The sequence below is a fragment of the Myotis myotis genome, unplaced genomic scaffold, assembly GCF_014108235.1.
Source record: "Myotis myotis isolate mMyoMyo1 unplaced genomic scaffold, mMyoMyo1.p scaffold_m19_p_2, whole genome shotgun sequence".
In the NCBI taxonomy this organism is placed as follows: Eukaryota; Metazoa; Chordata; class Mammalia; order Chiroptera; family Vespertilionidae; genus Myotis; species Myotis myotis.
This window is the reverse complement of record NW_023416324.1, coordinates 195,859,537-195,886,263: the sequence shown is the minus strand read 5'-3', so window position 1 is coordinate 195,886,263 and position 26,727 is coordinate 195,859,537. Positions and strand designations below refer to the sequence as shown.

Here is a 26,727-nt window from a genome sequence, read left to right as displayed (position 1 = left end):
CTGAGGAAAGCAGTATGGAGTTACCTCAAAAATTAAAAATAGAACTGCCTTATGGTCCAGTGATTTCACTTCTAGGAATTTATCCGAAGAAATCTGAAACACTAATTTGAAAGAATGTGTGCACTTCTATGTTCATTGCAGTGCTATTTACAATAGCCAAGATTTGGAAGCAGCCCAAGTGCCCATCAGTAGGTGAGTGGGTAAAAAAGCTGTGGTACATTCACCTAATTGAATTCTACTCGACCAGAAAAATAAGGCAGTCTTACCCTTTGTGACAGCATGCCTGGATCTGGAGAGCCCTATGCTAAATGAAATAAGCCAGTCAGAGAAAGACAAGTACCATATGACTTCAGTCATATGTGGACTCTAATGACAAAATAAGCTAACAAGCAAAATAGATACAGACTCATAGACAGAGGGCAGGCTGACAGCTATTAGGGACGTGGGGACTGGGTGAGGAGGGTAGAGGGATCGAACAAAAAAGGAAAAAAAAATTGCCCTAGTCCAGTGGTCAGCAAACTCATTAGTCAACAGAGCCAAATATCAACAGTACAACGATTGAAATTTCTTTTGAGAGCCAAATTTTTTAAACTTAAACTATATAGGTAGGTACATTGTTATTAACTTAATTAGGGTACTCCTAAGGCTTAGAAAGAGCCACACTCAAGGGGCCAAAGAGCCGCATGTGGCTCGCGAGCCGCAGTTTGCCGACCACGGCCCTAGTCGGTTTGGCTCAGTGGATATAGCGTAGGCCTTTGGACTGAAAGGTCCTGGGTTCAATTCCTGTCAAAGGCACATACCTCAGTTGCAGGCTCCTCCCCGGCCCGAGCCCTGGCCAGGGCACGTGCAGGAGGCAACCAATCAATGTTTCTCTCACGTCGTTATTTCTCTCTGTCTTCCCCTCTCGCTTTGACCCTATCTAAAAATCAATGGGAAAATATCCTCAGGTGAGGATTAAAAAAATAAATAAATTCATTGACACAAACAACAGTATGGTGATTACCAGTGGGAAAGGGGGGTGGTGGAAAAAGGTATAGGGGGATAAACAGTGATGGAAGGAGACTTGCTTTGGGGTAGTGAACACACAGTACAGTGTACAGATGATGTGTTATGGAATTGTGCACCTGAAACCTATATAATTCTGTTAACCAGTGTGAACCAATAAATTCAGTAAAACACACACAAATGTGTATTGTTTAATCTCCAAGTATTTTGGGATTTCCCAGCGTTCTGTTTGATTTCTAGATTAATTCCATTGTGGCCTGAGTACAGACATTATATGTTTTTAATTTTTAAAAATTTGTTAAAATGTGTTTTATGGCCCAGAATGTGGCCTGCCTTGGTGAGTGGAAAGTTCAGTGTGAGTATGAGAAGAATGTATCTCCTGTTGCTGTTGGATGAAGTAGTCCATAGATGTCAATTAGATCAGTTGATTGCTGCTGCTGTTGTGTTCAAATATGTCCTTACTGATTTTCTGTCTAACGATTTTATCAGTTGCTAGGAGTACCGTATTGGAAGTCCTCGACTCTAACTGTGGGCTTGTCTATTTCTCTTTGAGTTCTTTAATTTTTGCTTCACAATTTTGTAGCTCTGTTGTTTGGTGTGAACACATTTAGGATTGTTATGCCTTCCTGGTGGATGGATCCTTTTTTAGTCATATAATGCACTTGGTTTTCTCTGGTATTTTTCTTTGTTCTGAAGTCTACTTTATCTGATAATAATATAGCCACTCCTGCATATTTAATAAACTGTTTACATTGTATTTTTTTCCATTTTTTTACTCTCAACTTACCTCTGTCATTGAATTTGAAGTGAGTCTTGTAGATAGCATATTGTTGAATCATGGGTTTTTAAATCCACTTTGCCAGTCTTTTTTAATTGGTGTATTTAGACCATTCACATTTAAAGTAATTATTGTTATTTTAACATATATTTTTATTGATTTCAGAGAGTAACGGAGAGGGAGAGATAGAAACATCAATGATGAGATAGAATCATTGATCAGCTGCTTCCTGCATGCCCTTACTTGAGATCGAGCCCGCAACCTGGGCATGTACCCTTGACCAGAATCAAACCCGGGACCCTTGGGTCTGCAGGCCATTGCTCTATCCACTGAGCCAAACTGGCTAGGGCTAGGTAATTATTGATATGCTTAGATTTAAGTATGCCATTTATTATTTGTGTGTAGTTTGTTCTCTCTGGTTCTCTTCTTCTGTTTATCTTTTCTTACCTTTATTTTGGTTTCTTGAACATTTTTAAGGTTAGAGCTTGATTTATTTATAGTGATTTTTAGTATATTGCTTTGTATAGGTTTCTTAGTTGTTTCAATACAGGTGCATAACATCATAGTCTGTGGTTTAATTATGATGTGTCTTGGCATGGATTTCTTTGGGTTTATCTTTTTGGATAGAATGGGGTCTTTCCCAAAGATTGTTGAAACTATGTTTATAACTCTTGTCATATTTAGGGAGTTTTCAGCTATTAATTCTTAAAATATTATTTAGAGCCACTTCCTCTCTCTTTTTCTCAGATTCCTAACTTATGAATATTTGCTCTTTTGTTATTATCCCACAGGTCCATGAAACTCTGTTAATTATTATTTTTCTGTCTATTTTCTCTCTGTTGTTCAGACTGAGTGCATTCTGCTGATCTATCCTAAAGGTTGGTGATTCTCTCCTCTGTCATTATACTCTGCCATTGACCCATCCAGTGAGGTTTTTTTCCCTCAGTTACTGTGTTTTTCAGTTATATAATTTCTTCTTTTTTTAAAAAAAATGTAACTTCTTTTTTTTGTTGAGGTTTTCTTTCAAGAAAAATTTAATTACTTTTAAAAATAACTTTTGTGATGGCTGCCTTATAATCTTTGTTTGATAATTCCAACATCTGATTCATCTCAGTGTAGGGTCTGTTGATTGTCTTCTCTCATTAGTGTTATGATTTTCTTGGTTCTGGCATGATGATTGATTTTCCATTGAATCCTGTTTATTTTGGAGGTTATCCTATGAGACTTTGGATCCTATTGAATACATACATGTTTAGCAGGTACTCCCTCTGTTGAGGTATAGCATGATAGCTAGGTGGGTATGTTTTTTTCAGCTTCCTACTGTCCTGCCAACACTGCCTTGTATCAAACTGGTGGAGTGAAGGTCACCTATTCCCCTTGGCCCCATTCACATCCTTCCAGCCAAAATAGATCAGCAGCTTGCACTGCCTGTGTCTCTGCAGGGGTATATAAGATCAGCTCCCTGCTGTTGAGCTTACTGTCACCAGGGAGGCAGGGAATCAGAAGACTGACTCATAATGTTTTGTTGCAGCAGGGTAGGGGCAGAAGCTTGGCTCCTCTCTGTGCCCTGCTGACACCAAGGGATAGGAAAATGCCAACCAGCACTGCCTTCCCCCACTGGATTCTGCCTTGTTGATGCCAGATGCAAGTGGAGGCTCAGCTCTCTGCTGGTCTCACTGGCACCAGTGATAGGGAAGCAGAGTGTTGACTCCTCTGTCTCTCAGCACCTTATTCTACCTCATTGGTGCAGGGTGGGCTGGAGGCTCTCTACTGAGACCCTCTGACAGGAGATGGGTGGGGAGCAGCATTAGGAGTGCTGTAGTCCTGGTTTTCACAGCTTCATTTGGCCTCTTTGCTGCCAGTTGGGTATGGAGGCGTAGTTCCCCACTGGACCTCACTGACACAAGGAATAGAAGGAAAGTGGAGTACTTACTTCTACCAACGTGTACTGCTTTGTTTAGACTCATTGGTGCAGGGTTGTATGGAGGCTCAACTCCCCACTGGCCTCGCTGACACTATTCTGTTTGGGGAGTTGAAACATGGCTTACTTCTGCAATAGGAGAATGAAAGTCAGCTTCCAACTCACCCCACTGACACACCAGCCAGGTGGATTGGGGTTCACTACCTGTTTCTGTGGGGCAGAGGTGGTATGGTGTGGAAGATTAACTCCTTGCTCAGCTGCAGCCCTGATGAAGCTATGGATGAAGCTATGAAGTGGAGAGGTACAGTTTACAGTTGATGTTTGGCTGGAGAAGATATTGCAAAGAATGCTTTTGCTGTTGAGCCACTCTTCTCCTGAGAAGCTAAGTAGATCAGACATTTTTGGGAGAATTTTTTTGTGTGTGTGTGTTTTTTTTTTAGTGTGGCTTGTAGGTAGTTCTGGGTTGGAGATTTTTGAAGGACCCTGCCTGGGACATATGAGAGACAATAAGGAAACTCAGGGATCTCCTTGCTTCGGTATTTGTCAAGTCCCAAGGCCACCTGCCTTCTTTCCATCTTTCAGAGTCTTCCTTTGCTTGTGTGTTATGATCAGGATTTTGTAGTTTTAAGAGGGAGGACATAGGAGTAATTGGGGCTATTTCATTTTGGTTGTGACCTTGGGTTGATTTTTGGCAAATTAAATATTGCTTTGAATAAGAACTTTTTTTAAAAAAAAAATACTTGACTAAATTCTCACATATGTCAGTAGGTAGCTCACAAAAGTCAGTAGTTACATAAATGCATCTCTTTATGCTTGCTAAACATGTCCTCTTTGACCTCTCCTGTGCTCATGCCAAATTGAGACTGTGCATGGAGATTTGAGCAGCAGGATAGACCTTTCCATGAAAAACCAGACTTAAGAGTTCTGCTGGACATAGTTAGCTGTTGTCACAAATCGGGTGAGCCACATAAGTCAGGTGGGGAGCACAGCCCATGGAAGGGGCAAAGGTAGGTACTAAAGAGTTCAGAGAACCAGATTGAGTCCACAGTTTGGGATAAAATTAACACAGAGAGTGTCTCTGAGTTTATAGACAAGAGCTGGAGGAAATAGGTGTAGCTGGCTAGGGTAGAGGGTGATGGGGAAAACAAGGGAGATTTTGTTAATTATTATCTTCCCCTGCCAGACATATTTCCCACATAGACCAGTTATATCAGTTAGGAATGTAATCTGCAGAAAGAGGCTTAAATTGACAAGGGTTTATTTGTGTCTTAACTCACGAAGAAGGGGTATAGGCAGCTCAGCCATGTCACCAGGAACCCAGCCCCTTCCCATCTCTCACTGCGTTTCTCAGTGAGTAGGCCTTCTGCTTTGCGCTGGTTCTCATGATTTCACAATGGCTCCTGCACTGCCAGAAGTCAGGAATACGCAGCGGGGAGTCGGAGGAAAGGCCAGTATTAGGAAATCCAAGGCTCTCCCACAACTGCAGGGCAGCGTGGCGAACAGACTGCAGGGAGTTGGCTCATTGCTTCCTGAAATAGTCTCAGGTTCTGTTGTCAGGAAGAAGACGCTTCCAGGCCTGCCTCACCTGACCATTACATTTTCCTCTGGAAAATCACATGTACATGCTGAGTGTAGTTCCTTGAGAGGAAGAAGAACGGTATCTCAAAAAATAAATATATATCTTTTGTACATGTCTTTGTCCAGGCCGTGCTTTGTCTACTTTGGCAGTATTCTGCTGCGTTTGAAGTAATGTAAGGCAGACATGTCAAAATGTTTGGGACAACTGAATTTTGAATAACCAAGATTTTACAGAACAAAGAACTAGTGTAGAAGTAGAGTTCTTATCACGTGGGGAATACTTCTCAGGGAATCATTTCAAATCTCTGGGAGCCTTTCCAAACCCTCACCTCTCTTCTGAAATTCTGATTGTCGCTTTTGGGGAAGAGTGAGAATCTCTGCAGTGAAACGAGAGCTGCTGCTGATGGGAGTGTGATTGGGCCCGTGGGGGAGGCAGGAAAAAGGTTGAGGACCATTTGGAAAAGCACTCTTTTTCAGGCCTCTGAAAAATGCCTCCAGTGGGCACAGGGTTGTTAACAAATAAATTAAACCTAGAAGTTTGTATCATGTTTTTCTTAGTCTGGGAGTATAAATATGCACTTATTATATTGATATTTGTACTATGCGCTACTTAAAGTTTGAGAAACCTAAGCAAGTTTTATTCACACCATGTAAGACCAGCTAATCCTGTTATCCATCATCTTTTCATTATTCTCCCACACCAGCTAGATTACGTTTCAGACCAAAGTTCTTAGGTATAGAGGATACTGTTTTCCTTTATTCCTTCTCTCTGTGGACACATACAAACCATAAACAGAAGTTGACAGGTGTTTTTCCTATTGGTATAAATAATGTTTACATGGGTTTCCTTGTTACTAGATACGGAGAGTGATATTTAGTCAACAACACTGATAGACCTATCATGTATATCTTTTATTACCAGTATAACTTTGAAAGCCCTTCTGTGTATCATTATGTTATTGCTATAGCAACATGGTTACCAAAACAAGGTACATATTTTTCTGCTTTGTCTTTTTAAAGGAGGACTTCCCCCCCCTAAGCTTTTAAATGGGCATTGTAGAGTTTTAGTCCCAGACATTCGGTAGTCTTTCTATTTATCTTTTACCCTTGAGTTTTCCGTAGTTATGATTCGTTATTTATCACTGTAACATAAAGTACAATTTGTATTGGAGTAAATCCTAGTGGGAATTATGAGAATGAATGAAGGGAAGCAGTATTTGATATGGTTAAACAGTGGAGGCCCTGCTATTACCTAGCCCCATGATGTTGTCTTGAAATCTTTTTGTACTTTTGTTACTTGTCTATAAAATGGTCAGAGAAGGAGCTACAGGAAGGATATTCACATTACTCTGTGCCTGGCAGGAATCCAGTTATGTTTCACCCCCCACCCCCCTTCATGTGTGTTAACTAAGGTTAATAGCATACAGTTTCTCCCCCTCCCCCCCATAGATAGCATCACATTCCCACCTACTTTGGATCTCTAAATATTGCCTAATATCACAAGGGAAATTATTGGGTCTAAGAAATATCCCAATTTCAGTGCTACCACAGTAATTAATTCCAGTTTAATTGGGGCTTTAAAATGCCAAGCCCAACTTTGATTAGGTCCGCACCCTGTGTTTCTGCTCAGGAGAGTAGAGATGTTATAGAAAGCTTAATTTTAAAACTTAATTGTTACTTTTTATTTATTACTAGAGGCCTGGTGCATGAAATTTGTGCATGGGTAGGGTCCTAGGCCTGGCCAGTGATCAGGGCCAATCGGGGCCTTTCGGCTACTGGCCAGGACCTCCCTTCCCCGGCTGCTGGCTACCAGCCGGGGGCTTCCTTTGTTCCACGCTGCCCCCTGGTGGCCAGTGCACATCATAGCGAGTGATAGAACTCCTGGTCTCCCAGTTGAACTCCTGAGAGGACACTTTGCATATTAGCCTTTTATATATAGAAGATTCCCATTTCTTTCCAAAAAGGACATGAGGCATTTTGAAAGGCCTTAATAAAGTTAGCAACATAGACGGGAAAGGGGAGAGTGGTGTTGGGATGAAAATCAAGAAACCAAATGTGTCAATCCTACAATTCCTTTTACCTGCGCTCCAGGCATTTCTGTACTCACAGCCTTTTTGTAGGAGTGGGAAAGAAGCAGGGGTTGGGAAGTGTGTTTTATTTATTTAATTTGTTTATGTGTTTATGTAAGCAAGGCTGACTTGGCTCTGGAAGGAATCTGCAAGAGGTCTCCAGGAGATAATTTGGAGGGCAGTCAGGCATTAGTGAGAACCTGCATGATCTGTGTATCTGAAGCAAATCTTAATAGGCAATAGATGGCTGCCTCTCTAATGCTGGGCTCCATGCTGCTGCTCATTGAGGAGGCAGTAAGATGGTTCCAAAGCACACAGCCCCAGCTTGCCTTTCGGTTAGCATTCTCTCCATCCTCTTCTCTCTACCCACCTCTTTACTGCTTCACTTACCACCAGGCTTGAACAAACAAGTTAGATCATGTTATTTTAATTTGCTGCAGGTTTGAATTAATGCATCTTCAAAAAGTGTACAGTTTATTTTTTCTCAAATTCTTTATTATTTATGTATTTCTAAACGGGAACAATTTCAAATTGGGGGAAATGAATGAACTCATTGAGTGAGGTATGATCAGCAATGCCTGTTATATCTATTTTATAGATGGCTAAACAAACAAAAAGATTAAACAGTAGTGCTCACACAGCTTATTGAATTCTTTATTTTTGTCTTTTCTGTAATGTCACTATGGACTAACTGAAGATGCCAAACAAATGTGGCTATGGCAAGCGATGGCATGAAGACTCTCATGCCATCCAGTGGAGACCTGTGTTGAAGGGACAGGGCACACCAGATCTTGACCCTTGCTTGTTCAAGTGAGAAAACCCAAATGTACAAAAAGCCATCCAGTATTAACAAGAGACAGGTTGGTTGAGTTCACAGAACTGTTAGGGAAGCTGTCCCTGGAAACAATGTGAAGAACTCAACCAGAAATCGTCTTCATGTGTGACTGGCCTGCTTTTAAAGTAAACTAAAGATGTGGTGAGAATGGAAAATTCTTTCCACTAGCCAAAGTGGCTCCATATCTGAAATTACTAATTTGGGAACCCATTCTTTGTTCATACACTCTTCACCTTCCAACTTGATCAGTTTCATTGCGGCCTGAAATCTATTGATGCCTCTACCATCTCTCTGTCTCTTTCTGTTATCACTTTCTTTTGAAGTCCAGCTTAGTTTCCATGGTCTATGATGTCAACCATTCCCTTGACAATATCTTAAAATCCCTTGTCCCATTATCCTTCCATCATATCAGCCTGGAAAACCCCTAATGTGGATAACTCCAAATAACCACACTCTTTGTACTTGAGCTTCCAGGTCTTCAGGAGATAATTCCTTGAGCTTCCAAGAACCTGATACTATTATTCCTCTTTCTAGAATATTTTTACCTTCTCTTTCTTTGGATAGTCCTTCCTTTCCAACAACATTTGCTCAAGACTCTCCAAACTAACTAACTTAATCTGAAGTTTATGCTAGCTATTTCTTTAGCTCTTTTTTCTTCATTTTCATGCCACTCTTATGTTCTTGACTTTAGGAAATGTTTTCCCCATCACCAGTATGCAGCATTAGGTAGTGTTGAAAGTCTGGGTTCTGCCAACACACTGCCTGAATTTGAATTTTGGCTCCATTAGTGGTGTGGACTTGGGCAAATTTCTAAATACTCTTTGTTTCAGTTTCCTACACTATAAAATGGGAATAATAATACTATCTATGTCACTTGGTTATTCTGAGTATTAAATAGGGTTGTTGTGAGGGGTGTGTGTGTATACACACACACACACACACACACACACACACACACACACACATTAGAGACCCTGTGGGATCGGCCCTAAACCAGCAATTGGACATTCCTCTCGCAATCTGGGACCGCTGGCTCCTAACTGCTCACCGGCCTGCCTGCCTGCCTGCCCGATCACCCCTAACTGCCTCTGCCTGCCTGCCTGATCGCCCCTAACCACTCATCTGCCTGACTGATCACCCCTAACCACTGTGCCTGCCTGCCTGATCACCCATAACCGCCTTTGCCTGCCTGCCTGATCACCCCTAACCACTTGCCTAGCTGCCTGATCACCCCTAACCATTCTACCTGCCTGACTGATCATCCCTAACCACTCTGCATGCCTGCCTGATCACCCCTAATCACTTGCCTGCCTGCCTGATTGCCCCTAACCATGCTGCATGCCTGTCTAATCGCCCCTAACCACTTGCCTGATTGCCCCTAACCATTTGCCTGCCTGCCTGCCTGATCGCCCTTAACCCCTCTGCCTGCCTGCCTAATCACCCCTAACTGCTCACCTGCCTGATTGCCCTTAACCACTCTGCCTGCCTGATCACCCCTAACCACTCACCTTCCTGCTTGCCCAATCACACCTAACCACTCGCCTGCCTGCCTGATCACCCCTAACCACACTGCATGCCTGCCTGGTCGCCCCTAACCACTTGCCTGCTTGCCTGATTGCCCCTGCCTGTCTGATTGCCTTTAACCCCTCTGCCTGCCTGTCTGATCACCCCTAACCACTCGCCTGCCTGACTGATCGCCCCTAATCACTCTGCCTGCCTGATTGCCCCAACCACTCACCTTCCTGCCTGCCCGATCACCCCTAACAACTCTGCCTGCCTGCCTGATCACCCCTAATCACCTCTGCCTTGGTCCCCCGCCGTTGCAGTTTCATCTGGAAGGTTGTTCAGCTGTCTGGTCTAATTAGCCTATTATGCTTTTATTATTATAGATATATTAAAAGCTTAATAGGCTAATTAGACCGGACATCCTTACTGACGAAGCCATGGCAGCAGGGGCCGAGCCCCTTGCATGAATTTCGTGCATCGGGCCTCTAATTTATATATTTCGTGCATCGGGCCTCTAATATATATATATATATACACACACACACACATATATATATATATATATCTTTGTAAATTTAATACAATATTTTAATTCCTTATATAACAAACTGTAATTATGATGATATCATCAATCCTGGGCACCTTGCTTGATTTTTCCTATTTTGTCACCTTTTTTTTTTTTAATATATTTTATTGATTTTTTACAGAGAGGAAGGGAGAAGGAGAGAGTGTTAGAAACATCGATGATGAGAGAAACATCAATCAGCTGCCTCCTGCACACCCTCTACTGGGGATGTGCCCGCAACCCAGGTACATGCCCTTGACTGGAATCAAACCTGGGACCCTTCAGTCCGCAGGCCGACGCTCTATCCACTGAGCCAAACCGGTTTCGGCTGTCACCTTCTTCTTGGATATTTTTGAGTCTATCCATATGTCTCTCAATCCATACAGACATCATCCTGGTTCATTCTCTGTTTGAACATCTACCTACCCCTACATGACCTGTTGCCTATTTCTAATCTATTCTTTACTCTGCAACCCAGGTGATTGTGTCAAAATACATATCTGCTCATTACACTCCGCACTTTACCTGCAACAGTTTGCATTGTTCTTAGAAGAATAAAGTCCCAAATCCTCTTTATGGTTTGAGATTCTGTATGATCTCTGGCCCTTGGTTATCCTCACTCTTTTTGTTTTAGTCACCTTAGACTTTTTTTTCAGTTCCTAAAAGGTACTATTGTATCTTCCACTGGGGACTCTTCACCCTTCCACCATCTTTTCCCTACTACCCTTTTCAGGTCTTAGCTTACATGTTACATCCTCTGAAAGGTATTTTCTGGCCCTGCAGGGGTTCCATGATATTGTTGCCCGTTTCTTTGTGTTCTTTATACTTAGAATTATTTGTTTAATGTTTGCCAAAACTGGGAAGCAAGTTCACTCTGGCTGTCTCCTTAGAGTTGGAGCTACAGCCGGAGTTGTGGCCAGGCCTGAGAGTATTCTTTCTCTATTCCATGCCAACAGAGACAAATTACATTTACAGTTTTTCAAATTATTGTAGTCTTTCTTTTTAGCAATACATTACAAAATTGTTTAATGGTTAAACAATTTGTTGGTCATATCTCATTTTTTCCCTGTTGCTGTAATTGTGTGACCTTCCTTTTTATATTATCTTAGTTATTCCTCCCAGCAACATTTTTTTCTTTGACTTCATTTTTATTTATTTAATTTTACCTTTTATTGAATTTATTGGAATGACATAGTTTAATAAAATTATACAGGTTTGAGGTGTACAGTTGTGTAATACATTACCTGTATATTGCTTGTGTGTCCACCACCCCATATAATTTTTATATAGATTTGAGTTAGTATAAAACTCCCTGAGGCCATTCTCATTTCACTGTGTTTGTATGTGGTTTTCCCCTCCATTATCCCATTCTGTTTCTTCCTTTGTGGTTAGATTATTTTGATTCTTTAAGATCCTTTTTTAAATGCTGTTATCTCCAGTTACTCTAATCCATAATGATCTTTTTGATATTATATAGCACTTATATTTGTCAATAAACCATTTAGCAGTTAAGTATGTACTGTCTTATTTTGTGTTTTTGTTGGTGTTTGTTCTTAAGTCTTGCCTTATTTGTTGTTGTTATTCTCACCTGAGGATATTTTTTCCATTGCTTTCAGCAAGAGTGGAAGGCAAGGAGGGAAGGAGGGAGGGAGGGAAGGGGTAGTAAGGGAGGGAGGGTAAGACAAAGAGAGAGAAACATCAACTGGTTGTCTCCTGCACACAACCAGGGGTATGTGCCCTAGACCAGGAATGAAACCCATGACCCTTCAGTGTGTGGGTCGACGCTCTAACCACTGAGTAACACTGTCCAGGGCAAGTCTTGTTTTTTTTAATGCGTCAAAATCCTTGAGAACAATAACTGCCTTTATCTTCCCTTGTATTACTCATGGGACCTCACACCGTAATGGGTACATGGTAGGTGTTTGCTAATATACTGAGTGATTGAAACATGAAATGAATCTTGAAGTCAAGGTTTTCATATGACATTTCATTTTGATTTTACCACTGCATTAACATAAGAATGTTTACACATCCCCTGGAAGGTATCACGCTTCTGTGTTGTTCTATATTATCAATGCTATGTATGTCAAGAATGGAGAAGTGGAATAGTGTATCTCTTGCTGCCACCTCTGTTTTCTATTAACAATAAATGCATGTAGGCCTAGAGATGGCTGTCTGCCATGAATTGCATCATTTACACTGGTTTTTAATATGCCTCCTGGCATTTCAGTTTCTGTTCTCAGCAGGCAACCTCCCTCGTGCTAAATCCTCTAATATTTGTACGCAGATAAGTGCTTAGAGAGCTGTGAAAGATATTCTGGCTTTGCTTCTCCGTGATTTTAGATGAATGTCAAAGACACATTGGAAAGTGTATCATTCAAATATAATTTAAAATACTGAATCATAATAATTTCCTGGAGTTTATATTCCATTTTTCCATTAATGGACCTGAGTTTTTGTATTGAATTTTGTCACTGTGTGATTACTCCTGGGCTTTGTAATCATCTGCTCTCAGAAGGGGAGGGTGTAGCTCGCCTGCTGCCAGCCAGCAGGCACTATGCCTAGGGACCCTGTGCCTGAGGGAAGCAAAAACCGAGAGAGAGAGGAGAAATGGGAAATGGTGTATAACCTTTTCCTTGCCCTAGCTGGAGGGGCAGTGTGGCAATGAAGCTGGGAAGAAGGGAGATGCATATTAAATGTGGTATTAGCTTTTACATAATCAAGGCTCAGAGGAGGAGGAAAAAAAATTCACATTGCAATAATTATACATTGTTGTTGTGCCAATGATTATGTAGATGAGTTTAACAAACATTTTTTAAAGCTTATTTTCCCTTCAAGACCCTTTGTGTTCAAAAGACTTATACTGTACAGAGAACATTTTTTTTCACAAATTTTATATTATTAAATAACAGGTTGATTTTTTAAAAAAAACAAACAGGGAGCAAGAGTTCATATTTAGTAACATCTATTCATTAATATTGTGGATTTGTTTTTTAGATATTTTGTGTGGGCATCAGAATGTAGCTGTGAATTATGAATTATCTTTTGAAAAATATTTGAATGATTAATTTATACATTTTGCATTAGTGGTATTTTGATGACTGTCCCCTGGTAATTGCTCAGGGGAAAACAAACAGTAACTCATGTAATCATATGAGTTTTAATTCTGTTTTTGATCTAATTTAGAGTCATTTGTATCTATGAGAAAGTTTTAAAATAAAAAATGGGGCATAAATTTGTATTAAGTTGCTGGGATAAGAGTTTTGCTTCTGATCTTCCCCCACTGTAGACCCTCCCCATCATTTAAAAAAATTCTGTAGATAAACATTTAAGTTAACTCATTCATTCATTCATTCATTTATTCATGAATGATATTATTTCTTAACTTTGTATATCTTGAGAAAGACATTTGAATATTTATTTATATATGTTTTTTTATCATTCATGTTATTATTTTAACAAACTCAAGAGAGTTCTTCAGTCCATATTTTGTCACTCAACATGCAAATGCAATAATGATAACAGTGAACATAATGATATAATCAGGGGAGGGAATGAATGTTTACGTTTTCAACATGTAATTTTGTCTGACGTGTGGTTTCAGTTCACGTAGCTTTTCGCTGTGTCTGATGAAACTATCCAGTTGACTGTGATTGCGTAAGAGATGGTCAAAGAAGTTAGGAGCGGAAAGAGGATTGAGATAAGGAAAATGAAAATAAAGTAAGACAAAACAGTTGATCAACACTTCTGTTAAAATGCAAATGTACGGTTGGGAGAGATGACAGTATTTATGACCGGTTCTAATAGCAGAAAATATTTAAGACTCAAGCCTGGAAGCAGAACTAATGCCAAATCCACAGCACTCGCTTACAGAGCCATACATAGGTTGGAGACTTATCCTTTTGTTAGTAATTTCATTTTTGCAAAATAAATAATTTTGTAAAATTAAGCTAGTGGCTTTCTCTGGTATTAAGCCAGAAGATTTTGGAGAAGCACAGAAAGAAACAAAAATAAAAGGATTGAAATGCTTACTAAGAGTGTCCAGCATAATTGGGGGCTGCTAATCTGGGGAAAGAGATAACTAATTAAACGTGCTGTCTGCTGCCCCTTTTCTTTTGCTTACGTTTATTTCTCTTCCAACCTTTTGCTTTTAGCCTGTCTTTATTTTGTGTTGTGTCTGTTAAAAGCAACATTTTTGGGAATATGTGTCACCATGGTTCTTCTGTGTCAGACGATAAAGTCTGGATAAACAGTGTTCTAGGTCTTTCTCACCAGTGTCACATCATCACATTCCAAACACAAGCCTGTTTTCCTTTCCTTTTCTTTTTTTTAATTTAATGAAAAGTAATCAGAATATGAGTTGAAATACATAGCATGTTACATTTATGCCTTTGATAAATTGTTTGCATAACCTTATAGCTCTTATTTTCTGAAAAAGAAAGTTTATTTTCTTGTAAATACAAAGTCATAGACTTCTTTATTAATGTTTTCTTTGGCCAGATATTTTACTCACTCATATCTTTATATCTAGAAGATTAAATTATAATTTTCTCCATTTTCTATCCTCTTTTAAAGGAAAAATAAAAGTTGGCTAATGAAATAAAACTCAAAATTGCCCATGAGTTAAAGCCAATCATTTAGTACCTCATTTACACCGTAATACCGGCCTGGTATTCAATGCTAAGGTGGAAGGGAAGACAACTAGAGAGCTTTCTAGGGTTGACAGCAAGAATTATACTATAAAAATTATGTGTCACATAATTATAAGCATGTTTTGTTTATCTCAGTGGAAAAGAAATAGCAACGACATTCACCCCTGTGCTTCTTTCTGTTCTTCAGTGCCTTTCTCTGTTTTGCCTGAATCTGAAGTCAGTTTGGAGGCAGTTAGAAGGAGATGAAAGCGATTTGCTGTGGAAGCTAGAATATTAAGTGCTCTGGCAAGCATTCGGGTTGCTCTCTCTGGAGGGAAGGAGCAGCATGCCAAATTCTTACCATGCTGAAAGACAGAGACTAACTGGGGCTGACTGTGAAAACATTTTAAGCCCATGAAAACAAAGGTTCGTGAGAATTACCACTGAACTCTTTCCCTCTGTGAACCTCTGAGGTTTGCGAGGGGATGCTAAAAAGCACACACAAATATTTGGAAATAGGCATAAAGTTAATCTTGTGCTTACCTTTTCTTCAGTGCATACATTTGTGGTTTCTAACTGCTGCTCCATTCCCTTTCTTTGTAATGCCATTCCACACTCCTCAATTCCTGTCAATCCCTGTTAAGTATCAATTTAATCAAGGCAGAATTCAAAGTACAAAATGCAAATAAAAATTCATCTTCTGAAATTATGTGAAAAGAAAGAATCAAAAGTACAAAGGCAGAGCAAAGTACAGTCAACTGCACATTAGTAGCAGGACAATAGTCAGGCTGCCTGGGTTCAAATCCCAGCTCTGTCACTTGCTGTTTGCATGGCCTCAATCAGCTTGCTTAGCTCTCTGCTTCTCCATCCCCTCATCTGTCAAATGGGGCTGACAATTGATCTACATCATAGGGATTTTGTGATGTTTAGATATGACAGCTCATCTAAATTATTAAACGCAGTGTCTGTCACTTGGTAAATGCTCAGCAGAGTTCATTATTATTTTTGTTGTTACCATTGTTACAAAAGTTTTCTTAACTGTGGGAAAACATGATCTTGAAAAATAACATTGTAATATCAATGAAATGCTAACATATAAAATTGCCTGCTGGCCTAATTTATTTATTTAAATGCCGAAATAAAGATAAGTAAAATCTGAGACGTTAAAACATAATTGACCCAATATATGCAGTATGACCTCACAATTCAGCATTGTTTCCCAAGAGCAATCTAAATGAGTAAATATCTAAGTGATAGAATATTTTATAAATGCTGTTTTAATTCATTTAAGTACATATAATTAATAAAAAAGGACAACAGAGCACTGTGTGGTTTAATACTTAATGAATTTGCTTTAATAAACTCCTAAAGCTAATATTATAATTTTTAATTATGTTTAAATACAAATAATTCGTACTTAAGCATTTTTTTCTGATGCTTGTAAACAGATATTAATATTTTCATCAGACATAATGTAGACAAAATTTAGTTCCACCTTTCGTCCTATCAGAAATTCTCTGTTGTATATTTGGAATCAACAGGACTGTAGTATAGCCTTCCTTTTCCCAGACAGCTCTGAGGCTTCTCTCCGTTAACTGAGTTCAGCATGATCAGCATGACTTTGACAGATGGGTAGTTGGGAAAAGAGGCAGCAACCCTAGATATGGGTAGTTATTTTCTAAAAGCAATGCTTCTTTTTAACAAAGAGGACTGAAGTATTTATGGGACGCTAGATAAGCAACTTTGTGTTTGCTTACACTACTACACTCCAGGAAAATTTTCGTTTTGGGAGTACAACCCAAGATTACTTAAGGGTAAGCAAAAAGTATGTGCATTTATCTTTGGGGGTTACACAATTCTATACTTAATAAATTATAAATACTACAAGACAGTCCCAAAACTGTTTAGTTTCTAAAAATAGAAAAATTGAAAGATTTATGAATCTTTTTTAATCTAGATAAAGGAAGGAAAGTCTTAAAGGATTATTAAGACAGAAGCAAAAGGTGATTGCTTTATGGCATGCAATATAAGATTAGATGTCAGTGATGATCAATTTGAGGAACCAGGTTATCATCAGAGAATTGTTAGAATAAATTTACTCACCACCTCCTTGAACTCAACTGAAATGGCTTGATTTCTTATGACAAGTACATTGCTTACTGGAAGGGGCTGGAACCTAGAATTATACCCATCTATTGGCTAGGACAGATGCTAAAGAAAACAGCCTCAGCCTTATGTTCTGTATGAGTATAGTCTTTTACTACCACCCCCACCCATACACACATCTTTTGAAATTTCAAGAGGGTTGATATGTCTGGGAAAGTCTTTAACAAGAAAAGTTAAGGCAAAGCACTAATCATTTACCTCAACGGATAGCAGAGCTCATGTTGGAGCATACAAAAGTCTAATCACTCAGTTAGTGACAGAGAAGCTGAATTGCAAGGCTGTGGTCCCAGCCTAGAAAGAGAATATTAAGGATCTAATCTCAGGTGGGGTTACCACTAGAATACAAGATTTTTTTTTTTTTTTAAAAAGACATAAGCCTATTTATTAAAGGAGAGTAAAAAAATCAACAAGAATGAATTGGTGCAGAGAGTTGGTCAGGGGCTTATTGAACTTGGGCCTGAAGTCAGAATTGGTCCTAACAAGCAGGGGGGAAGACAGAAGAAGAGAGGCGAGAGGTTGAGTCACCAAGCGGGGAAGTCATGGCCATAGCTGTGAGATAGAATAAGCACTGCAGTACGGAGGGGAGATAATTGATGTTCTCAATCAATGAAAGCATCCATAAATGGAGCAACAGACTGATGGGAGAGGGAGGTCTCAGGGACACAAATGTTCCTGGGCCTAAGTCTTGGTGGAAGTTTCTTAGGTAATTTCTGGCGGAGCAATCTTCCTAAAATGCAAATCTGGTTTCTACTTCAAATCCTCCAGGGCTCCATAGCACTGAGGGAAAAGGTGCAAATACTTAACATGGCTCAACACAATCCCATTTGCCTTCATTTCTTGTCACTTTGCATGAACCATTGAGAATTAAACAGAAAAATGCCATCTTCTCTCAAGCTTCTGTGCTTTGGCTAATGCTCTTCTAGAATACCTTGCTTGTTATGCCTTCCTCTGTTTCCCACTGACATTAACTCATCCTTTACCATTCATCTTCCTTGACTGAGACCCCTGTACTCAAATTCTGTGCATGCCTGCAGTGCTTACCTTTAGTGTTGGTTGACCCACCAACCAGCTTTTGGTAGTAACTGAAGTTCTTTGATGAATGAATCAATGCATGACTCAGATGAGACTCTGAGTGGAGAGAATTATTGCTAAGATTTAGCCTGGTTTGACGGTCAGCTTGTTTGAAGTGCCTCGGGCCTACTAATGATTGCTTCCTGTTTGCAGTGGAGGAGCCATCCAAAAACTTTGAAGACATCTTCCTTAGCTGGCGTCTGTTTCTCAATAGAGCCCTTTGTGGGAAACTGGAGCCTTGTAAGGTCAGAATATATAGGGGAGTCTCTGTCTTCAGGGGCTCTGGATTCCCAGTTATGCCTTTGCTGTCAGGGGAGATTTCAGGTTCTATATTTTAGAGAGGAGAGAAATCTGAAAGAAATAATGTAGTTTCTGTCTTCCAGACCCTGGTGGAGGAATGGCATGAGGAAGAACTTCCCAAGCTGTAATTTTTGTCCATGGCTCTTGAAGGCCATGATGGACAACTGAAGATGAGATACACCGGACTCTGTCGATTTGACAATGTGCCAGGTTATTGTTATGAGAAAACACTGTTTAGCAGCTCCCTTCATGGATCTTTTGGTTTGGCCTTGCTGATCTTTAACAAGAAAAATATTAACATTACATTTCCTAATGGCAGTGCAGGATTTTAATAGAAATCCTAGAAAATACTAATAGCAGAAATAATTGGCCCAAAGTAATGTAGGGTTCTTAACTGTAAGAATATTTTGATGGTTATATTTTTATATGATTTAATAATTGGTAGTTGAAAAATATTTGATAATTTTCTTGGAGTATGGCAGGCAATAAGTTGAATTTTGAATAAATACCAGTACATTACTTTTCCTTATTCTCTTTGAATGATTAAATGAAGAGCATGTGATATCTTGTCAAAAAGATTCTTTGGGAATTTTTATTTATTTATTTTTATTTATTTATTTATTTATTTATTTATTTATTTATTTATTTATTTAGGGGGGTGGGAGAGATTTTATTCAGCTGAACAGTTTGTAAACCCAGGAAGCACAGCCTCAGGTGGAAACTGAAAGTGCACTCCACCAAGACAGAGGGAAGGCTGCCTTTTATGGGGGAATTTCCCTGCCCAGATCCCCAAGTGGAAATGAAGCATCTACATTTGTACAGTTCTGATTGGTCCAAGTTGTGCAGTTCTGAATTGTCCTTATGGAGCAGTTCTGTGTAGCTGGTAGAGATGCAAATAAGGCTATAGTTGCGCAGTTCTGATTGGATGGCAAGTCTCAGTAGAAAGCGGAAACTGGGAACTCCCTGATAAGGGTTGACTCAGGAGGCAGGAGACTGAAAGCTCAGGGTATGGCTTTTCCCTGCAGTGCAGACCTCTGTCAGCAATGGCTGTTAGACTCTGGTTATAAACTTGAGCCCAGTTAACCATGGGGAGTCCTTCTTGGTAGATATATTCCTTCTCAAGGTTCACAGGTGCAAGGGGTGGAGCTGCTTGGGCTGTTCAGGACCCCTCACCTGGGAAATGGGAAGGAAGCCCCTTCCCTCTCCTCTGGTAGCAGGAATAGGCAAGGGGGGGCCTGACTCAGGTGGAGTTTGTGGGTGGGTGCTGGTGGCAGTGAAGGGTGAGACATCCTCCCAGAGAGCTGCTCTGGGGGCTGTCAGCCGTCTGGGGGCTTAGAAAACTCCCCGCTGGCTCCTTTGACCCTCTGTGTCCCTGCTTCCTTCTCCCTCACAGGCTGCCGGCCTAAACCCAGTCCAGGTGAGACCCAGAGAGGCCACCGAGCCTTGAGGCCAGGTTATTTCTTCTTGAGCTTTGGGACCCAGCACAATGAGATCCCACCAGCAGGTGGGCAGAGGCACAGGCCCTGCAGGGCTGCTCCCAGGAGCACATTCCCCTGCACTTCGGGAAGGAACTCTTACCTCCGAGGAGGGAATTAGGAGTTGGGAAGCCTCCCACTCAGGGATCTTTGGAATTTTTAAATGTCACTGCAGTATTAATGAAGGTTGTTTCCTTTTATTTTTGCTATTAAAATATTGCATAGCTTCCAAATTTAAAAATATACCGACCTTTTTTACACCACGATTTATACTACAGATACATTTTACATGTACATATCATTTATTGAATATGTACAAGTGTTTTTTTTAACTTTTTATTTTAAAACTAGAGGCCTGGTGCACAAAATTCGTGCACTGGGGGGTGGGGGTTCCGCTCAGCCTGGCCTGTGCCCTCTCGCAGTACGGAGCCCCTCATTCTTTACCGCCCGCCTGCCTGCTGCTTCCTACTGCTCAGCTGGCTGCTCCTTCGTGCTGCTGTGGAGACTCCCGCCACCGCTGCCGCTGCACTTCCCGGCCGTAAGCCCGGCTTCTGGCTGAGTGGCGCTCCCCCTGTGGGAGCACACTGACCCCCAGGGGGCAGCTCCTATGTTGAGCGTCTGTCCCCTGGTGGTCAGTTCATAGCGACCAGTCATTCCAACATTCAACAATTTGCATATTAGGGTTTTATTATATAGGATAATTTTAGACTTATAGAAAGTTACAAAAATAGCACAGAGAGTTTCCATAGTCTCAGCTTCCCCTAATGTTAACACCTTACATAATTATGGTGCAATTGTAAATACTAAAATATTAAAACTAGTAGAATACTATCAACTAAACTACATACTTCTTTTGATTTTGCCATTAGCATTTCTTTTTACAGTCTGGGATTCAACCTGGTGTCATACATTGCTTTTAGAGCTCCTATCTTCTTAGTCATCTTTGATCTGTGACAGTTCCTCACTTTTTCTTTGTTTTCAGGACCTGAGGCTTTTGAGAAGTACTGGTCAGTTATTCTGTGGAATGCCCCTTAATTCAGGTTTGCCTGTTGTTTACTCATAGTGATATTATTCATTTTTGGTGAGAACGCCAGAGAAGTGATGTGCCCTTCTCAGTGTAGCATATCAGAATGTATGTGATGGTGATGCCAGTATGTGTTATTACAGGTGATTTTAACCTGGATCACTTGTCTAAGGTGGTGTTTGCCAGGTTCTTCCACTGTTATTATTTTTCTCCTTTCAATTAATAAATATCTTGAGGTAGATACTTTGAGAATATTCAAATATTCTGTTTCTCCTCAAACTTTCATCCACTTTTTAAGCAAATATCAGTAGATTTTGCCTGCATTAGTTATTACTTGCTCTTCTAATGATGGTTTTCTTTTTCATTTCTTCTACATTTATTAATTGGAATTTCTCTGTGAGAAAGGGCAGTTCCTTCTCTTTCATTTATTTATCTATTTAGTTATTTATTACTACCCATATAAACTCATTCACTTTTATTTTGTGGGTTATAATCCAATGCTACAGTTATTTATTTTGTTGTGCAATTGTTCCAGTTTGGGCCATTAGTAGCCCTCTCAGGTGACACTTATATCCTTTCAACATGTCCCTGTGTTCCCTTGGGCTCTTCCTTACTTCCTGGCACCATAAAATGTTCTAGGTTCATCTTAAATTTTTCCCATGCCAACCCTATAATGACACTAATTATGGCTTGGGTTCTCTGATTGGAGAATGGTATTTAGAAACCAAGATGTGGACAGTGGATATGCTCATTGCTACTGGGGTGGCCTTGCTTCTGAACATGCATTGTTTTTGCCATTTGTACCTTTCTCCTGGATCATGACATTCAGAATATCCATTCATTTTTAAAAAATAAATGCATTTAAAGGTATGTTTTCCTCTGAATACTTTAATATATAGTGTTTTCATTATCATTTGTTGCTTAATAGTTTATGATCTCCATTTTTATTTCCTCTTTGGCCCAAAGTTCATTAGATATATGTTTCAGTTTCCATGTATATAGATTTTTACTACCTTTTTGTTTTAAAATGTTCATGTAATTTTGTTGTGGGCAATGAATGTGGACATGTATATTTTTTCTTTTTGAGAACATATTAAAATTTCAATTGTGGCTGATTACATTATCAATTTTTATGATTATCTGTTTAGAAAAAAATTATTATTAGATATATGTTCCAGTTATATCCCTACATCAAGCTTGTTAATCAGGTTATTCAAATCCTCAATATCTTTAACTGTTTTTCATGTCATTGTCCATTTCTGTGAGAAATGTGTTAATATATCATTATTTGTTTTTATTGGACTTTTCTTTACATATTTTGAAGTATGTTTTGGTATACAAAAGTTCATGATTATTATTTTTCTTGGTGGATTGGAAATTTTATGAAAGTGAAAGGGTTGACCCATTTAATGTTTTGCTATTATTAATATTAATATACATTTAATTATTTTAAAGCATCTGTCTTGTATATATTTTCCTAAACTTTGATTTTATACATTCCTTATAGAAACTGGATAAATTGTCCTTTAAATGCTTCATTCATAAATATGAATAGACAACAAAAGATCTTCAGACTTTTTTCTACAGTTATAATTTTATTTTGATTCTTTAAAATTTCATTTTCAGTTACAGTTGACATTAAATATTATTTTATATTAGTTTCAGCTCTACAGCATAGTGGTTGGACAACCATATAATTTGCAAAGTGATCCTCTGATAGTTCAAGTACCCACCTGGCTATTACATAGCTATTACAATACTATTGACTATATTTTCTATGCTGTGCTTCACATCCCTGTGACTATTTTGTAACTTACCAATTTGGGCTTCTTAATGTCTTTACTTTTTTTCACCTGGCCGTCTCCCCTCTGGCAACTATCAATCTGTTCTCTGTGTCTATGAGTCTGTTTTAATTTGTTTGTTCGTTAACTTTGTTCATATAGTATTTGTCTTTCTGTCTCTGACTTATTTCACTTAGCATAATATCTTCTAGGCTCATCCATGTTGTCGCAAATGGTAAAATTTCTTTTTTGTGTGACCAAGTAATAATTCCATTTCATGCATGTACCACCACTTTTTCAAATCCACTTGTCTATTGGTGGGCACTTGGGTTACTCCCATATATTGGCTACTGTAAATAATGCTGCAATGAACATAGGGGTGCATATATTTTTTCAAATTAATTTGTTTGGTTTCTTTGAATATATATCCTGAAGTGGAATTGCTGGGTTGTAAGGCAGTTCCATTTTAAACTTTTTAAGGAACCTCCATTCTGTTTTGCACAGTGGCTGCACAAATCTGCATTCCCACCAACAGTGTACAAGGGTTTTTTTTCCCTCCACATCCTCATCAACACTTGTTTGTTGATTTATAAATGATAGCCATTCTGACAGGTGTGAGGTGCTGTCTCGTGGTTTTAGTTTTCATTTCTCTGAGGATTAGTGATATTGAGCATATTTTCATATGTCTATTGGCCATTGTATGTCCTCCTTGGAGAAGTGTCTGTTCAGGTCCTCTGCCCATTTCTAAATTGGATTGTTTGTTTTTTGGATGTTGAATGGTATTAATTCTTTATAAATTTTGAATATTAACCCCTTATCACTGGTGAATATCTTCTCCCATTTACTAGGTCATCTTTTCATTTTGTTGATGGTTTCCTTTACTGTGCAAGACTTTTTAGTTTGACGTAGTTCCATTTGTTTAGTTCTTCTTTTGTTTGTGATATATCAGAAAAAAATATTGCTAAGAGAAATGTCAGAGTTTACTGTCTATTTTTTCTTCTAGGAGTTTTATGGGTTTAAGTCTTTCATTTGAGTAAGGATCTTCATGTTTTTAAGGGAAGCCTTAGATATGAAAGACAAAAGCAAAACAAAGGAAAAAAAACAATGTGGTGAGCTGCAGAAAACTTTAAAAATACACTCTACTTGATATACTGTATATTCAAAAAGGCAAGAAATTGTACTCACAAAATAAGAACAAGGGGTAGTAAAATGGCAACCTTACCTTACTAAGAATTGTAATTAAAATATGATAGCTGAAATTAAAATTTTTAGGCAGGATGGAAAATAATGAAAGTGGAACAAAATGTCAAAATTGGTAAGATGATAAAGAAAGGTTAAGAAAATCTGAAGATATTTCCAAGAGATCTCACATCCAAAACAAAAGAAAAATGTTCCAAAAAGAAAACAGAGAAAATGGAGGAAGAGGGAATTATACCTCCTAGCAGAAAATTCTTGGAACTAAAGAACATCAGTTTTCAAAGCAAATACCATGTGCCCAGCACGGTGAGGATAGCAAAAGACTAACATGAGGATATATTGTGATCAAATTTACAATACAAAGTAAAAGAGAAAGATTTCAAAGCTTCTGAATCGAGGTAGATGTGGAGTATGGAGGGCCTTCCATGTATCATTCAGAGCAGCAAGAATTAAAACGTCACTGGCCTTCTCAGAAGCAGCAGTGGAAGTTAGGAAACAGTAGAACTGTACCCTGATTTTATATTGAAGAATATTTTTCTCATTTGTAATTCTAAATCCAGCCAAAGTGTCCAGTCTAAGATAAAAGAAAGACAATTTCAGCTACTCAAGTTCTCAAATGTATCTCCCAGTGCACAAAACGATCCTGGAGGGCTTATTCCACTTCAAAGGAGTAAACCAAGAAGGAAGACTTTTGAACCAGAATGCAGATCTCACATGAAAGAGTCCCTGAAATGATACGGGAGTGGAGTCCTCTGATGACAGTTGCATAGTCAAACCAGAGCATAACCCAGACTAGAGCAGGGGAATGGAGAGCTCTAGGAAGGCTGTCTTCTGGAAAAGAAATGATATGGAAGGATTATCTAGTGGCTGTCAAGGTACTGAGAGAAGAGAATCAGACCTGTCAGATTCACAAGAAGTATCAGTGGTAGGCACACAGAGAACTGAGAAAGAAGAAAAGGAGATGGTCTTTAATCCAGGGGGCAACAAAACATGTACAAGAAAAGAAATGTGATCATGGCATAACATGTGGCTCATTAGTGAAGAATAATGTAATTACTGAATAAAAGATTGATCTGTATTGGGAGGATGAGGAGAGGAATGCTGCATGTGTATGTACAGGAGTGTAGGCGTGTAGATATGTGTAGGAAGGTCAACTTTCATTAGGATTGTGGTAGTGACTGCTGGCTGCCTACCCTAATATTCATTCTCCCTTGCTCCTTAGTAATAGAACTGTGGATATATATTTGGGGACTAATCTTCCCAGTTAAAACTACATTTCCCAGCTTCATTTGCAGTTAGGTATTGCCATGTGTCTAAGTTTAGCAGAAGTATTTAATGGTGCTTCCAGAAATCTTAAAAGACACGGAGTGAGCCATTATTCTCTTCCAGTGGTCTGGGATGGGAAAGTAATTGATGGAATTTCTGCCATTATCATGGTCTATAAAAATAAAATACATGCACCAAAGATGTAGAACAGAGAGTTGGAAGGATCCTGAGGCCTTGATGGCACTATAAAGCTACCATATTAACATTAGACTGGCTACTAGTACATTGGTTTTATGCAAGATAATACACTCTTGTATCTTAAGCCATCATATTCAGGTCTCAGTTATATGTAGCAGAACCATATCTTAACTAAATTGCAATTTACTAGATAATACCTAAAGTGAAATATTAATAACAGTACAAGCATAGTATTTAATTATAGAAGTAAATATAAATAGGAAGTTGAAAGTAGTTGGTTTGGGCAGTGGGAATTGGGGTAAAGGTCAAGGATCACTTTTTTCTTATAACTTTTAATTTAATAATTGACATTTTAAGTTATCTATATCTTACTTGAATAAAAATAGGTTTATATTCCTTTGGTTACATTTAACTTCCTATTTCAAGTAAAAATACGTGTTCATTGTAAAAATTCAAACAGTACAAAAGATAGAGAGGAAAAGTTATAACTCCCTTGAGTGTTCTTTGCCTGTCCACTGCCCATCAGTTTTACTGTCCTCCTCAGGGGTAATGGCTGTTTGATATGTGTGTCTCCATACTTTTTCTATGCACTCATTAAGTATATATAGAGATGCACAGTTTTCTTCTTTTATTTATTTTTATTTAAAGTGTATTTAAATATTAATTTAAGAAAGTATGCATGAGGAAATACTTAGGCTTGTAATAGATGTTGTTTGTCTATATTTTAGAATCCAAGCTGGAAGCATGCAGTTAAAAAATCAGCAAAATGAAATTCAAAGACTACAGAAAGAGCTGAATCATTTACAACATGAGTTAAATATTAAACAGAGACAATCACAGGTCTTCAGGTAAGATTATCTTTACTTAATTGAAAATTATAAAGGTTGAAAAGATACATTTAATACTAACTTTATAAACATTCAAACACAATGTGGTAGTTTAGTTTCTATATTCGGTGTGGTTGAAAAAAATTGAAATAACTTCACTTGGTTTTTGGTGGTTTTTTTTTTTTGTTTTTTTTTTACCATGATCACAACTGAATAGTTTTACCAATAAAATTTAAGTCAGGCAATTTAAGTTCTTATTTTGCCTTGACTTTCAGATTGAAAACACATTAAATAATACATTTTCCCTTTGACCAGTATTTCTTGGTGTGTTTTATTTCCGGGCATAAAAAAAAATAATAGAATAGTGAAACTTTCTAAATTTAGCAATGAAAATGCTAAATTTAGAAATCTTCAACATAAATGGCATTAATTCTGCTTGTATATAGTCTTTGGAGGTTTATGATACCTAAAGTTAAAATCCAATGTTCTAAAGTACATTTTCTTTTCTAACTCTAAAAGGGAATTTAATATAGA

At 38.7% G+C, this 26,727-nt stretch overlaps 1 protein-coding gene across 2 annotated transcripts in view; it reads left to right on the top strand.

The window, feature by feature from the left end:
* The window catches only part of LOC118676762 (nuclear mitotic apparatus protein 1-like), a 58,544-nt gene that overhangs the window by 19,664 nt on the left and 12,153 nt on the right, over positions 1-26,727 (top strand). For both annotated transcript variants that reach the window (XM_036351197.1, XM_036351198.1), the window contains exon 4: positions 26,095-26,214. In XM_036351197.1, the coding sequence (XP_036207090.1) occupies positions 26,095-26,214 (120 nt within the window). The remainder of the gene's footprint in view (positions 1-26,094; positions 26,215-26,727) is intronic.